The sequence below is a fragment of the Cnephaeus nilssonii genome (assembly GCF_951640355.1).
Source record: "Cnephaeus nilssonii genome assembly, chromosome: 2".
Taxonomy (NCBI): domain Eukaryota; kingdom Metazoa; phylum Chordata; class Mammalia; order Chiroptera; family Vespertilionidae; genus Cnephaeus; species Cnephaeus nilssonii.
The window spans coordinates 10,543,438-10,558,739 of NC_137073.1; the positions used below are offsets into that span (position 1 = coordinate 10,543,438).

The following is a 15,302-nucleotide window of genomic DNA, read 5'->3' on the forward strand; positions in this document are numbered from 1 at the left end:
TGGGCGGCTCCACTTCCTCTGCTCAGTCCACATCCTGAGTCACCCTGGACCCTGCTCCCTGACTCAGCCGTTCCTCAGCCAGTCTCACAGCCTCGGATCCTCTCTGTGCCACTCACTGACTGCAAAACCATCTCGCCATCCCAGGTCTCACCCGAGGTCTGGGCTGTTTCCATTGATGACTTACTTGACGTCTCCACGTGAATCTCTAATGGCCATCAGGCTTGGCCCCCTGACTTGCTCTGGCCAATGAAACTCAAGGGGTAGTGACAGCCTCCTCCTCTTTTCCCTTTTCTGTGGTGGCCAGCAATGTCCCCTGTAGAGGCTGCTCCGTCAGCCTGGGACCCAGAGAGAAAAGTGGCAAGAAGGAGAGGCGCAGCTCACCACAGTGAACATGCACAGGAGCAAGAACTGACATTTGCTGTGTTACATCACTGAGATTGGGGGGTGGGCTAGCACCACGGCACAATCCAGCTTATCCTGACGACTACGTGCCGCTCACAAAGGTGAGATACCACCAGGCAGGAGAGGAAGCTGCTCTTTAAACTGTGCGCGCGAAGATGGGCTCCACGCGGACTGTATGGTGAGGGAGACGAGATCTACCTCAGTGACAGGAAGACGGGCCTCGATGGGAATGCAGTGCAGTTACGGCTCGCACTGGAGCCAGATTCCAAGTCAGTCCCTGGTACCAAATGCATCCTCGAAGGTCCCTTAAACAGCCCGTAAGGCACAGCACAGCACAGTCTGCTTTCCTCCGGCCGTGGAGCAAAGGGCTTTTCTCGGTTGAGTACCAGATGGAGAATGGAGTTGTTTAAGGGCCCCTTGAAAAAGAAAAACCTGTCTTTAAAGGGCAAGATCGCATTGAGCGTGGTAAGATGTTGTTCACCAAGCCCACTTTCTCTTCTTCCTAAGCGCACAACTCCTATCTCCCAGCGTCCCGTGCACGCAGCCGGGGCCTATGGCTGGGTTTGTAGCTCATGGAACTCGAGTGGAAGAGGTATGTGCCCATTCCTGCCTCCCCAACAAGCAGCCTGTGTGCCTTCCCGCCCCCCGCCCCCCACCTCCGGCTGCCTGTGTGAGCAAGCTGAATGGAACCACAGGTGGCGAGCAGGCTCCCACATCTCTGTGTCTGGAGAGCTTCTTCACAATTAGGAGCGCCTGATTGGGGCTCAACAGAAGTTAAAATTAAACTGTCGTGTCTGAGCCACTGAACACCTTGAGGTCATACGCAGCAGCTAAGGCACCTTTCAGCATCACAGTATGAGAGGCCGGAGGAGACGCAAGCCCACCTGAGGGAGCCGCTCAGAGCAGAGCCCAGCGAGGGGGTGGGGCGATGGGAAGCCCTGCACGGTGGTTCTTCATCAGGCTGAAGGCCTGTGGTGGAATTCCAGGAAGTTATCGCTGCACGTATCTTCCTCCATCCGGGCTGCTATCACAAAATACCACCGACCGGGTGGCTCATGAACAACAGACATGTGTTTCTCCCAGTTATGAAGGCTGCAAGTCCAAGGTTAAGGCACCAGCATGGTCAAGTTCTGGTGAGGTGTCTCTTCCTTCTCACAGCCAGCACCTTCTAGCTGTGTCCTCGGGTCTCTTTGGTCAGGGCGCTAACCCCATTCATGACCTAATCACCCCTAAAGGTCCCACCTCCAAATACCATCACAGAGGGCACTAGGTTTCAACGCATGGATGTTGCAAGCACACATTCAGACCACAGCAATATATAATGTGACTCCACCACATTCCCCAAGTCAAATACAGGGACTCCAGCTCAGCCTAGACCAGTGATGGGCAACCTTTTGAGCTTGGTGTGTCAAACTTCGCCAAAAAACGGAGCATAACTCGGGTAGTGTGTCACTTTGAGGAAAAAAATTATTTTGCAAATGTTTCATCCTCAGGAGCAGCAAATGTTTCATCCTCGGCATGCGGCCGGGTGTCATCAGAAATGGCTACGCGTGTCAGTGCTGACACGCGTGTCATAGGTTCGCCATCCCTGGCCTAGACTTTCCCCTCCTCCAGAAGGTCCCAGGCCGCCTGACCCTAGGCTGCACACACAGGCTCATCCTCTGCAGGTTCCTCCCGAGCTTAGTCCGGTCCCTGGATACGGGACCAAAGGCACCCAGCTGTCTTCAGGCCTTGGCCCTATCCTATTTGAGTGGAAGCTGCTCACGCTCTTGCTCAACTCTCCCTCATCTTTTTCAGGTCAGGTAGCTGGTTTACATAGTTGGACTCCTGACGTTACTATAAAGCAATGGTTCTCAACCTTTCTAATGCCGCGACCCTTTAATACAGTTCCTCACGTTGTGGTGACCCCCAACCATAAAATTATTTTCGTTGCTACTTCATAACTGTAATTTTGCTACTGTTATGAATCATAATGTAAATATCTGTGTTTTCCGATGGTCTTTGGCTCTCCAGCAGCGGTTCTCAACCTGTGGGTCCCTGTCCCCGTCCTAACACTCCAAGTGCCCCCCCCCGGGAGGGTCCAGGTGATTTGCTGCAGCGTTGTTCACGCTGGCAGAACCTGGTGAAACAAGTGGTGGAATTCTACGCCACCGCTAAGAAGACCACTTATGTGGATTGCTGTGTGTGGTGGATGTTAAGGCTCTGGAGCCGAGCCAGCCAGGTTGGCCTCCTTCTTTCCTTTTTTGGAAAAGGCTTGTTGTATAGTTTAGTACACAGTACAGTGTAGGCATCAGTTCAAATAGAATAATACAAGTCAAAAGCATTTGGGGCAGGGGTAGCTTGTTAGCAGAACAGCATATATAAAATATTTTAAAATATATGTGTAAGAGTGAATTTACAGATACATAAGCAACGAGTAGCAGTGGTTGCTTCTGGGGAGAAGTGAGCATTTAAGGTGCCAGTTGACTTCATCATCCTTTAAAAAATTGATTTTGAGAGAGAGGGACATGGAGAGGGAGAAAGAGAAACATCCATGTGAGAGCATGCCCCCTACCGGGGATCGAGCTCATGACCCAGGCATGTGTCCTGATCAGGAATCAAACCAGCAACCTTTTTTTTTAATTTAATTTTTATTGATTTCAGAGAGAACGGGAGAGGGAGAGATAGAAACATCAATGATGAGAATCATTGATCAGCTGCCTCCTGCACGCCCCCTACTGGGGATTGAGCCCGCAACCCCGGCATGTGCCCTTGACCGGAATCGAACCCAGGACCCTTCAGTCCGAAGGCCGACGCTCTATCCACTGAGCCAAACTGGCCAGGGCAAACCAGCAACCTTTAGATGGTGCACAAGGAGATGCCCAATCAACTGAGACACACCAGCCAGGGCTCATCATCCTTTTTTTTTTTTTTTTTAAGTCTGCAACTTAATGTTTTTACCCTGTGAATATTTTGCCCATTATTTTGAAAGATTCCTTCAATGGCTCCATGTGGGCCTAGCATAGTCCAAATGCCCTACTGAGCTCCTCAGGCTGCCTGAAGCGTTTCAGCAACATGATCTCATCAGGTTCCATTTCCGAAACTAGCTCTCTGGCCTGTCCTCAGCTGTAAACCAGCCCCCTCCTCTGCGTTCTCTTCCGGCTCCAAACCCTACCAGCTTCCTAAATTGCCCACACCCTTCACCAGCACCTACTTTGCAGCACTTCCTACTCCTGTCCCCCAACAAACACCTCCCTAACCGTGTTACCGGTCCCCCTGCTGGCCTGTGACCTCCGCCAGGGCTCGGCACAGGAGCGGAGGCGGCACACACCTGCTGAATCTCAGCTCTCCTGGACATGTGGGCGCCCTGGCTACGCTGGTGTAAGAATAAAATGAGTAACAGCTGCAAACAACCCCGGCGCAGGATCTGGCATATGGTAAGCTCAATATAGTTTTAAAAAAAAGAGAGAGAGAAAAAAAAAAAAAGCCAGTGCCAGCAGAGAAAGCTCAGAGGGCAGAGATGGCCGTTTGGAACAGATGCCCAGAACAATGTCCACCATCCAATAGGTGCCCAAAAAACGTTGAATAAGGAACAGTGATTCTCGACCTGCTCAGGAAGAATTGATCACCTGGAGTTTATTAAAATTGCAGACTTCTGGGCTCATCCCTAGAGACTCCAACTCTGGTTCAATGTTCTAGAAGCTGAATTAAAAAAAAAAAAAAATACCCCACAGGTGGTCTAAAGACTTCACTGAGAAACCAACTGGTCTACTTGTGAATATTTATTAAGCAGCTACAATAGGCCAGGGTAAGGGTAACCTTCACTGGAGGGAGAGAGAAGGAACCAGAAAGTCCGTGCCCTTGTGGAGTTTACATCTAGGGGATAGAAAATACCGGGTATACTAATAAGTGCAGACAGCTCGTGACAGTGTCGTGGAGGAAATGAAGCCGGTGGGCAAGAGGACATGGCATGACCTTGGTGGCAGGGAGGGTCTCTGTGGAATGAGAGGAAGGAGCGAGCCAGTCAACACGGAGGGAAAAGCGGCCCGAGGGACCTTCCTTCTTCCCCAAGCTCCCCTCAGCCCAGGCCCCAGTCCAAGAGCCTGTCACAGGGAAGCCCGCCTTTATTATCCAAGTTCTCAGAGCTGGGACGGCAGGGACAGAGGACGCTGCGATGGGGAGGGATCCGGGCGGCTCCTTGTGCCCAGCCACAGCACCTGCAGGCTTCCTCTGGCCCGGGGCAGAGTTCGGCTACCCCGCCTTCTGGGACCCTGGCCCTTACCCCATCTCCCTCACACAAGTGTCCCTACAGTCTCAGGCCAGCCAGACCCCAGGGCTAAGCCAGCAGGGGTGACAATGCCCAGCCCTCAGACCAGCCCCTGGGCGCCCCGGAAGCACTGCCTGTGTGGGCGGGGTCTCCTGAGCGTCCTTCCTGATTTGGAGCCCAGGGGTGGGATCGGCCTTCTGGAGTTTGGAGAACATGACATCACTGAAGAGGCTGACCCACTTCCAGCGGGTTGAACAACACATTAGGAAGACATGAGCCTGGACCTCCTAGGAGGAAGAGGGGAGCCGTGTGACACAGGAGACTCCCAGGGCAGGTGGGCCGCCAGAGGCTGGAGTTCCAAGGTCACTTCTTCTTGGCACGGTCTGCCGCATCCAGGGCAGCCATGTTGCGGGCGGCTGTGACCAGGTGGATGACACTGATGAGGGACTTCAGCAGGGCGACCGGGGCGGTGACCCACAGTCCCAGCCGGAAAAGACCCACGGAGCCAACTGTGGGAGGGAGCAAGGGCAACGCTGAGAAAAGGGATGCAGGTGAGGGAGGGCCCACGAGTCTTTGGCCTCCACCTCCCGGGCAGCCAGAACCGCCCCGTCCTCCCGCCCGGCCCTCATCTCCTACCTAGAGGTCCCTCGGAGAAACTGAACAGGTAGAGGAGGCAGTAGAAGAGTTCGTTTCCAGCACACAGGGTAAACAGAGCAGGCTGCACAAACAGCAAAAGGGCTGCTTAAACAAGAGGGCGGGGCAGTGTGCAAACCCGCCCCCCCCAACACACACACAGGAGGGGGTGGCAATCTCTCTGAGGATGGGGAGCTGGAACTGTACTGGGGAAATAAGGGTGTGGCTGGCAGGGAGGAATAGAGTAACCTCAGGATATTACTTCTTTCTTCAAAAACCACCTACTGCCTGGAACAATTCCCAGGCCTCCCCACCCCCACCCCCAGCTTATAGGGCTCTCCTCCCCTGGGACCAGGGCGCCGCCGGGGTTGGGAACAAGCTGAGTGAGTAAGGGGAGGAAATGCTCACTCGGGAGGTATAGTAGATACGAAGCACTCGGTTTCCCGACAGGTCGATCATCTTGTGACTTTCGCTGCCTCGGACCACAGAACTTGGGGAGAAAGCAGAGGAATCCATGAGCGTTCATTACCACTGACACCCACCTAATCCTCATAACGGCCTCCACGAGGAAGGTGCTGGGATTGCCCCTGTACAGAGGGGGACCTGGAGCCCAGCTGAGCACCACTGTTAGGCCCAAAGCCACACAATTACCTAGCTGGGGACAGAGCCAGCATTCAAATGCCACATTCAGAAGCCCCCGTTCCCGCTCCCAAGAGCTGGTAGCTATTTGGAAGCCTGGACTATCCAGTCAGAAGAGTTTTAGGGACTGCTTAATGCAACTGTAAACAAAACTGAAGTTCACCCAGAGAGGACCTGCCATGGTTGTTCAAAGCAAGCGGAAAAGGAGACCTCTCAGAAGCCTGCAGCCACCCCAGACACCCTCCCAGACAGCCCCCCCTCCCGCTCAGCAGGCCAACACCCCCAGCGCTGCCGACCTGTGGAGGTGCAGCCAGTGGCTGGCCACATCCAGGCTCATGCTGAGCTGGAAGAGAAGGGTGGCACGAGGGTACAGCAGGGCCAGGTTGACCAGCAGGCACATGGTGGCGCAGCGGTCCGTCAGCATGTCCAGCATGGCCCCAAACCGGGTCCCTGAAAAACGGGGGCTATTAGTTGGGAAGAAACTGTCAGGGGGCAGGGGATCTACAACAGGGGCCATATGTGTGTATCACTCTGATGCAAAGTCTCAAAGATGAAAAATGTCCACCATCCACTGCCTGGGGAGGAAAGCAGGCTACGCCCCACGGGGTGCGAGGTCAATGGACCAGGGCCACCATGACATGAAATGAGGAGGCATGGGAGTGTGGAGAGAGAGTGGAGGTGCGGCGGGAGGGGCTGTGAAAAAGCAAATTTACAACTCATCAATCCCAGAGCCCAGGGCCCAGGTCTCAGGACGAGGAGACTGAAGTGGTAGGTAGGGGAAGTCTTGGAGGGGGGCCTGGAGCACAGACTCAACCCTCCAGAAGCCACCCCCCTTGCCTCTCACCCTCCCTCTAACAGGCCTTCGGGAATCGCTGTGCCTGGCACACAGCAGACATCCGGTACACACCTGTTGAATGATATTAACTCCAAGACCCCCAGCTCTGTCACGGCCAATCCAGTCTTGCTATCACACGCCCCCCACTATCAGTGGGTTCTCCTCAACAGCTAGCTTAAACCCCTTCTACAAAACCAGGCCATTCGGTTCTGCTTCAGAGAGATGAGAATGACAGCGTCCTCTGGTTCCAGGGTACCTGCCCACCCTCAGGTCCCCAGGAGGCAGGGAAAGGGAGCACTGGGTTGTTGTGCCTCGAGGTTGGCTGGGAGGAGTTGTCTGTCACCTTGATTAAGGATTCGAGCAGCATATCCATCGAAAGCGTCCAGAAGTCCGCTAAGCAGGTAGAAGGAGGAGGCCGTGAGGGGGCAGCAGGGCATGAAGTAGAAAGAAATGATGGCGAAGACAATCCGGGCATAACCTTGGGATGGGACGGGGGAGACAGATGGGGGGCGGGATCAGGAAGGCTGCCCAGGGCCCCTCTCCCTGCCGTTCGGCCCGGAGCGTGGGCAGCACTCACCAATTAGGTTAGGCACAAACAGGAAGATATTTTCGCTTGGCATCGCGGCGGCCCCCTTGCCGCCCCGGGCCGATCCGGAGGTGCCAGCTGTCTCAGCCCCGCCGCGCGGCCTCGCCCTCCTGCCCGGCGCACCGGCGGCGCCGACTGCGCGCAACACCCCGCTGCCCGCGCCCGGCCCCAGATGTCACAGCTCGCAGCCCGCCGGAGCCCGGGCCGCCCCAGATGTGAGCGGGGCGCAGGGGGCGCGCACACCCCGCCCTTCCTATGGGCGGACCCTCGCCTCCGCCCGCCCCGCAGGCGCCGCAGTCTCCAGCTGCGGTCCCTCCAGCTCCAGTTGTGCTCAGCTTCCGAGAATCTACTCTTCTGCGCTCGTACTTCCAAAATTGGAGAAAGGAAAAGAGGCCTTAAAAAATGGCTGCGGCCCCTTTAAGACCTGCCCGCTTCCTTTTCCTTTTCCTCCCTCCGCCCCTTTCCATCGGCTCGTACCAAAGTACAGAGGGAGGGGAAGGGGCGAAGGCAGGAACGGCGAAGGGGAGGTCCGAAGAGGGGAGGCCTAGATAAATATCCATGCTTTGCTTTCTGAGGCGGTGTGACTTCCTGGAGACAGAGATGAGGAGAAAACACTCCGTCCTCCCTTGTCTGCGCGTCCCCAGGGGCGAGGTTCTGTAGTACAGTCCGCGCCGGCTCCCCCCCCCCCTCCCCGCCTCATTGGCGCTCGCGGGCTCGGGCAGCGAGGTGGCGGCTAGAGCGGCCGGAGGGCGGCCCGGGGCGAGGCTGCTCCTCGCGTGCCCCTAGTGGTGGGAGAATTAGGTCCCAGGCTCCACCCTAAGAGCTGCGCCCGTTTCTGCAGCCTCCGGCGCTGGGGTCACCGCCCCCCAGCAGGGACCTGGGGTGGGTGGAGGAGAAGCCGGAGGAGCGCCGGCGACTCGCGGGGAAAACGCTCCCCCGCCCCCTCCCGGCCTTGGGTTCTGGAATCCCTGATCTCCTGGCAACGGGACCGCGGAACCCCGCAAACACCAAGGGTTTTATAGGAACGGGCAGCGGCGCCGCCGCAGCGTCCCCCTCTTTCCTACCTCTACCTTCCTTCCCCACTCCAACGCCCCGTCCCCAGCGACCTGTAACAGAGCCCCTAAACCTCCCCCTCTCCCCTCCGGCCCAGTAGCCCAAGATTTCAACCCGTCTGCCAGGTCGGGGGCGGCCAGTCGGCTGCCTGGTTTGGGGAAGGGCTGTGGGTGGGAAGGAAAGAGAGGCCCCCGGCGACAGGGGGGAGGGGATTATTGTGGAACTTCCCACCCCACTTCTCACCCCAGGAAGATTTAAGGCAACGGTTTTTATTTTATTTTATTTTTTACCTCCCCCTTCTTCCCCAGAGAACTACGGAGATAGGATGGTGTTTTTTTTACCTAAAGGCCTGGCTTAAATCTGGGCCTGGGGAATGGTGTTGGAAGGGTTTGGAGGAAGTGGGCAGGTTTCTCAGCCTAACAGATTCCACCTGTCCCCAGGGGGATGGAAGCCTCTCCCACCAGGAATAAGGAGAGAAAGGGGAGCGGGCTGTCTCAAGCTGCAACGTCCTTGAGTGGAGGTTCGGTGAGCATTGGAGGGGAGTTCTAGAGATGGGGGTGAGCCGAAGTAGAGAGGCCTAGGCCGAGGGCACGAGACTCCCCCTAAGAGACTCTACCCCCAGCACTAGGCCCTGAGGCCCCAGAGACTGCCCCCCACTTACAGGGCCTTCTAGGCCAAATCTCAGGGCCCCCAGTCTGGGAGCCCCCCCCCCCCCCCCCCCCAGTCCTCCCCTGTAGGAACGCCCAGGCTGAGCCCTCTGACTTTCCCTTTAGCAGAAGCCTTCATTATCCCGTTCTGAGGAGTTCCTGACCCAGATCAGCACAGAACTCACGGATGAGGCCTTGTTTGTTGCTGGCTACCACGTGAACCCTGTGCCCACCAAGAAAAAACAGACACAAGACCAGGAGACTCAGATATACAAACATGGTGATTCCCCCCATGTCAGGACCACTGCGTCCCGGGACTCTCCCATAACTCTCGTTCCAGTTCCGGACTCCCTCCCAACCATAGCTGACTTCTCCAGGAATCTGCCCATCTCCCCTATCTCCCCCTTCTCACCGCCAGACTGCCCCCACTAACCAGTACCCACTCCTCACTGCTAGCTAGGCGTCACCTCAGCCCCCTCCCTAGCCGCATCTGTTTGTGGCTGTGTATTCAGGGAGAGTCCTTTCTCTGACTGGGGCCTCTCCTTCCAGAGTTCTTCACCAAGACCCAAGGCACCGACACTTGGTGAGTGAGGCTTCAAGGGAGATGCTCATGGTTCTGGGAGGAAGATGAGCCTATGAGGGGCGAGCGAGGGTTTGACAACATCCCGTCAGGGCAGGGGGGTTTTTAAACCCTGCAGTCCTATCCTGTTCTGTGCTGACCCTCGAGTTCAGAGTTCTCACCCCTCTCCTTTCCCTTGCACCATCTCCAGCTCTGACAGGAACCACACCTGCACCAGGGCACACCTTCTGCCATCCCGTCATGACCAGGTACGTACAGGGTCCCCAGATGACGAGGTCGTTCGGTAGTAACCAAATATTTAGGAACTTGGGACACAGAAAAGAATGATACAGTCCTTGCTCTTTGTAGAGTTCACTGTTTACTGTGGAGCCAGTTAAGTGTATGGCCAATTACAATGTCATATGGGTGAGTTCGCATAACAGAAATGAAAACAGCAAGAAGAGCACTTATCCCAGCTCAGTTGGGACAGAAATAAAAGGAATCATGGAGCTTCCTGGAAGAGGTGACACTACAGAAAGAATTTTCCAGGGGAAAACGTGTTAGTAGGTAGGGGTTATACCAAGTGTCAGGCTTGTGTGAGCAAAGGCGAGTTTCAGTAGAGTGTGAGTATATGTGTGTGCGTCTTCCTAGGGCAGGGGAGTGGTGAGACTAGAGTAGTTAAACTGTTGGAGTATCCAGGCAAGGTAGCCAGGGACTATATCAAGAGACCTTTATAGCCAGGGACTAATCAAGAGAACTTACTAAGATCCTTATTGTGCCTTATTAAGATCCATAGATATTTGTTTATTTATTGTTAATCCTCACCCAAGGTTATTTTTTCCATTGATTTTTAGAGCGAATGAAAGTGGCGGGGGGGGGGGGGGGGGGGCGGCGCGGGGAGGGGAGAAGAGAAATGTCTAAATGAGAGAGAAACATCAATTGGTTGTCTCCCGCATGCACCACAACCAGGGACCGGGGATTGAGCCTGTCACCCCTGTACCTGCCCTTGACCAGGAATCAAATCCGTAACCCTTTGGTGTGTGGGCCAATGCTTTACCCACTGAGAACACTGGCCAGAGCAAGATCCATAGATGTTTTCCTAGCCGAGGAGTCATTGAAGAGATTTGAGGAGGAGAAGTTGGAATTTGAGATTAGTCATTCTGGTGGTCAGTGGGGAGAGTGAATTGGAAAGGGGAGAGATCCCAGGCAGGGAGGCCAGTTAGAAATTATTCCAAGAGACTAAGCTAAAGATGACTAGGTCCTGAATTGTCACAGTCATAGTAGAGATGAAAGCAAGGGCAGATATAAGAAATAAAGACCAACGCAAAGCAATCTGTTTTTAATACAATCCCTATCAAAATACCAATGTCATTTTTCACAGAACTAGAAAAAATAATCCTAAAATTTATATGGAACCAAAAAGGACCCTGAATTGCCACAGCAGTCTTGAAAAAGAAGAACAAAATTGGAGGTATCATGCTACCTGATATCAGACTATACTACAAGGCTGTAGTAATCAAAACAGCATGGTACTGGCATAAAAACAGACATCTAGATCACTGAAACAGAGAGCCCAGAGATAAACCCATGTCTATATGGTACAATGGAGTAATGACAAACTATTCAGTAAATGGTGTTGGGAAAACTGGATAGATTCATGCAAAAAAAATGAAACCAGACTACTCTCTTACACCAAATACAAGAATAAACTCAAAATGGAATAAAGACTTAAATATTAAGATCTGAAATCATAAACCTCCTAGAAAAAACATAGGCAGCAAACTCTTGACATTGCATATATATATATATATATATATATATATATATATATATATATGTAATTTGGATATATCTCCTCAGGCAAGGGAAACAAATAAAAATAAACAAATGGGGTTGCATCAAACTAAAAGTTTTTACACAGCAAAGGAAACTATCAACAAAACAAAAAGACAGACCTATCTATTGGGAGAAGATATTCACCAAGGATATATTCAATTAAGAGGCTAATTTAGGGGCTAATATCCCAAATGTATAAAGAATTCATACAACTGAACACCAAAAACCCAAACAATCCAATTGAAAAATGAGCAGAAGACCCAAATGAGACATACGCATGAAGTCACACTAATCATCAGAGAAATGCAAATTAAAACCATAATGAGATATCACCTCACACCTTGTCAAAGTGTCTATCATCAGTAAATCAACAAAGTGTTGGCCAAGATGTGGAGAAAAGGGAACCCTTGTGTACTGACGGTGGGAATACAGATTGGTGTAGTCACTATGGAAAACAGTATGGAGGTTCCTCAAAAAATTAAAAATAGAACTACCTTATGACCCAGCAATTGCACTTCTGGGTATTTATACAAAGAAATCAAAAACACTAATTTGAAAAGATATATGCATCCTTGTGTTCACTGCAGCATTGTATGGAAGCAACCTAAATGTCTATCAATAGATGATTAGTACATATATACAACGGAATATTACTTGGCCATAAAAGAAGAATGAAGTCTTACCATTTGCAACATGGATGGAACTAGAGGGTATTATGCTAAGTGAAATAAGTCAGAGAAAGACAAATACCATATGACTTCACTAAAGAACAAACAAAACAGAAACACTCACAGTTACAGAGAACAAACTGAGGGTTGTCAGATGGGAGAGGGTTTGGGGGATTGGTTGAAAAAGGTGAAGGATTAAGAAGTACAAATTGGTAGTTACAAAATAGTCACAAGGATGTAAATAAAGCACAGCATAGGGAATGTAGTCAATAATATTGTATTAAGTATGTATGATGCCAGGTGGGTACTTACCAGGGGGAATCACTTTGTAACTTACATAACTGTCTATATAACTGTCACTCTGCTGTACACCTGAAACTAATATAAAATAATATTGAATGTCAACTGTAATTGAAAAAAGAAGAAAAATAAAGACCAGGAAGATTGAGTTTGGTAATTGATTAGAAATATTGGGGAGGGGGGAGGGAGATGCAGAAATCAGATGACTGGGTTTCTGATTTGTAATCTAAGTCATGTCAGAACTCTATAGTAGTTTCCATTTCGGAGTAAAAGCCGAAGTCCTTCAATGGCTTACAAGGCGCTACACGATCTCTCTCCTCCCCACCCATTGTCCCTCCAACCTCACTGCCTAGAACTGCCCCCCTGGTTTACTCCACTCTCGGTCATGCCAGCCTTCTCAGTCCTCTTGGAGCATGGAAGTCATCCTCCCGCCTTTGAACAGATTGGGTTTGAGGTGCCCATAGGAACTTGAGGCGGAAATACCCTGTGGACAGTTGGAAATAAGGCTTCAAACTCACTGAAGCAGTAGTCTGGTCTAGGAGGGAGGTGGCATTTGAAGGGGATGCAGTTGCCCTAGGCAGGGTGGGAGGTGGTGTACAGAATAAGAAAGAAGAGGGTGCTGAGGATGGAAGCTTGGGGAACCTCTCCTTTTAAGAGATTGGAGGAGTGTATGTTGACCTATGAACCAGGAGGTCACAGTTCGATTCCTGGTCAGGGCGCATGCGAGGGTTGTGAGCTCAGTCCCCAGTGGTGGGTGTGCAGGAGGCAGATGATCAATGATTCTCTCATTATTGATGTTTCTCTCTCTTCCTCTCTCTGAAATCAATACTTTTTTAAAAAATATATTTTATTGATTTTAGAAAAGAAGGAAGAGGGAGAGAGAGATAGAAACATCAATGATTAGAGAGAATCATTGATTGGCTGCCTCCTGCACACCCCCTACTGGGGATCAAGCCCGCAACCTAGGCATGTGCCCCTGGCTGGAATCGAACCTGGGACCCTTCAGTCCGCAGGCCGACACTCTATCCACTGAGCCAAACCAACTAGGGCAGTACTTTTTTTTTTTTTTTTAAAGAGACTGGCAGAGGGGGAGAGAGGGATTCATGAAGAAGGCAGGAAAGGAACTGATAGTCACCAAACGTTTATTGAGTGTCAGTATGCGTCAGGTCCAGCAGGCCATGGGAATGGTCATGTCTCCGACAGAGGCTGCAGCTTCAAAGGTTCACGACCAAGAGCAGAGGCAAATACAGCTCACAACCAGCCACTGTTCTTGTCCTCCAGGATCGGACTCCAGTGCCTTTGGGACATTTGCTCTCTCCCAGTTGGTGCTGGAAGCAGCTTCAAGTAGCATGACAGCCCGGGCCTGACTAGCTAATTTGCTGTTTACTTGATAGCCTTGTACGAGTTGCTGCCCCTTGCCCCATGTGTCAGATGGGGGCCTTGGAAACAATGCCCTGTGAGGCCCCTGCCTGCCCACATAGTCGTTTATCTTCCTTCCCAAGTGATACTTCATTGGGGATTTCATCCTGAGCTAAATTACACCCCTTCATCCACATGCTGGCCCCTAGTGGTCCCAAGAGACTTTTCCTTATGCTCAAGAAAGAACATGGAAGCTTACAGATCTTTGAATTGCCCCTTGAATTGTTGGGCATTGTAGGTGGTGACAATGTTGGGTGGGGGAATGGATGAATAGATTGGGGAGGGTAAGTAAATACGTGAATAAATAAATGGTAGATAAATTCATCAGTTTAATAAGCACTCACTATGTGCCAGCACTACTCTAGGAGCTGGAGTATAGATGTGAGCCAAATAGAGTGCCTGCCTTCAAGTTTAAACGGCGGTGGGAGTGGGTGATTAGATGGTAGAGACATGGGTGGGGGGTGAATGAGGGATAGATGGATGGACAGATGAGTGGAAAGATGGATGGGGAATGTTGGGTAGATGTGTGAATGAATTGATGGATGGAAGCAGAACGGTGGGTGGGTAGATAGGTGATAGATGGGGAATGGTGGATGGATGGATGGATAGGTGGGGGTAGGGGTTGGATGGATGGGGGAAGGATGGAAGGATAAAAAACCATGCGCCTTGGATCCAAAGAGTCACAGCCTCTTTTTGTTTTCTAGGGAGCTCTGCCTAGCAGCTTGACCTCTGGAGGATAATCCCAACCCCTTTTGGTGCTGCTCTCGGCCTCTCATGCCCTCCCCCATTCGGTCCCTCTACAGCATGCCTCAGAGCTCCTCTTTCACAACTCACTAATCACTCCCGTTTGTGGGGACTGCCAGTCATGAGCAGCATCACCCCTGAAGTCTCCAAATGTCTGGAACCATCACACACTCTCCCCTCTCAGCTGGCGAGGACAGCGCCTGGAAAGCAAGGCTTTAATAAAGAGACAGAGATCCTTCCTCCTCCCAACCCAGGCAGTGCTCGGTGTGACTTCTCTGGCATGGAGATGCAGGAGTGGCCTTCCCTCCCTCCCTCCCTCCCTCCCTCCCTCCCTCCCTCCCTCCCTCCCTTCCTTCCTTCCTTCCTTCCTTCATTCCTTCCCAGATGTGTGGACATATTATGGAGTGGTTTTAATTCAGGGCGTTATCTATCAACCTGCTGGCAGAGGTGAGCTCATGGATCCCAACCCAGCCTCCTAGCCAAACTAGCACCGTAAGGTCCAGGCCTGTGGCACCTGAGCAGGTCCACTCTTGCCACCTCTTCCACCAAAATCAGGCTGTGGTCTCCCCGCTGAGCTCTGGGGTCTCATGCCTATGGGAACGTGTCACATCCATTACTAGCCAGAAGGCATTCAGTAGGCTTTGTGGAGTTTTCATTTACATTCCAGTCTGGTCAATAGTGTAGCTTCCTGAGGAAGTCAGTTCATACCTCTGAGCCAGTTTCCTAATCTGAAAA

General features: G+C 52.0%; 2 protein-coding genes across 4 annotated transcripts; one reads left to right on the forward strand and one right to left on the reverse strand.

The window, feature by feature from the left end:
* Window positions 1-4,148: 4,148 nt before the first annotated feature.
* CDIPT (CDP-diacylglycerol--inositol 3-phosphatidyltransferase) lies at window positions 4,149-7,773 on the reverse strand. The gene is made up of 6 exons (XM_079786221.1): window positions 7,333-7,773; window positions 7,099-7,233; window positions 6,217-6,370; window positions 5,690-5,771; window positions 5,285-5,366; window positions 4,149-5,157 (listed from the first exon to the last, which is right to left on the reverse strand). The coding sequence occupies exons 1-6, from the start codon at window positions 7,373-7,375 to the stop codon at window positions 5,012-5,014; spliced, it is 642 nt and encodes a 213-aa protein (XP_079642347.1). The 5' UTR covers window positions 7,376-7,773; the 3' UTR covers window positions 4,149-5,011.
* A 341-nt stretch (window positions 7,774-8,114) lies between these two features.
* LOC307093602 (putative protein T-ENOL) lies at window positions 8,115-14,909 on the forward strand. 3 transcript variants are annotated; one of them, XM_079761835.1, is made up of 6 exons: window positions 8,115-8,223; window positions 8,835-8,919; window positions 9,168-9,321; window positions 9,591-9,624; window positions 9,812-9,869; window positions 14,528-14,909. In XM_079761835.1, exons 2-6 carry the CDS (start codon window positions 8,839-8,841, stop codon window positions 14,561-14,563), a joined length of 363 nt encoding a protein of 120 aa, XP_079617961.1. In that variant the 5' UTR covers window positions 8,115-8,223; window positions 8,835-8,838; the 3' UTR covers window positions 14,564-14,909. The 3 variants fall into 3 exon arrangements, with proteins under 3 accessions (XP_079617961.1, XP_079617963.1, XP_079617962.1); XM_079761837.1 differs by having other exon boundaries at window positions 9,171-9,321; XM_079761836.1 differs by having other exon boundaries at window positions 8,138-8,919; window positions 9,171-9,321.
* The last annotated feature ends 393 nt before the right edge of the window (window positions 14,910-15,302 follow it).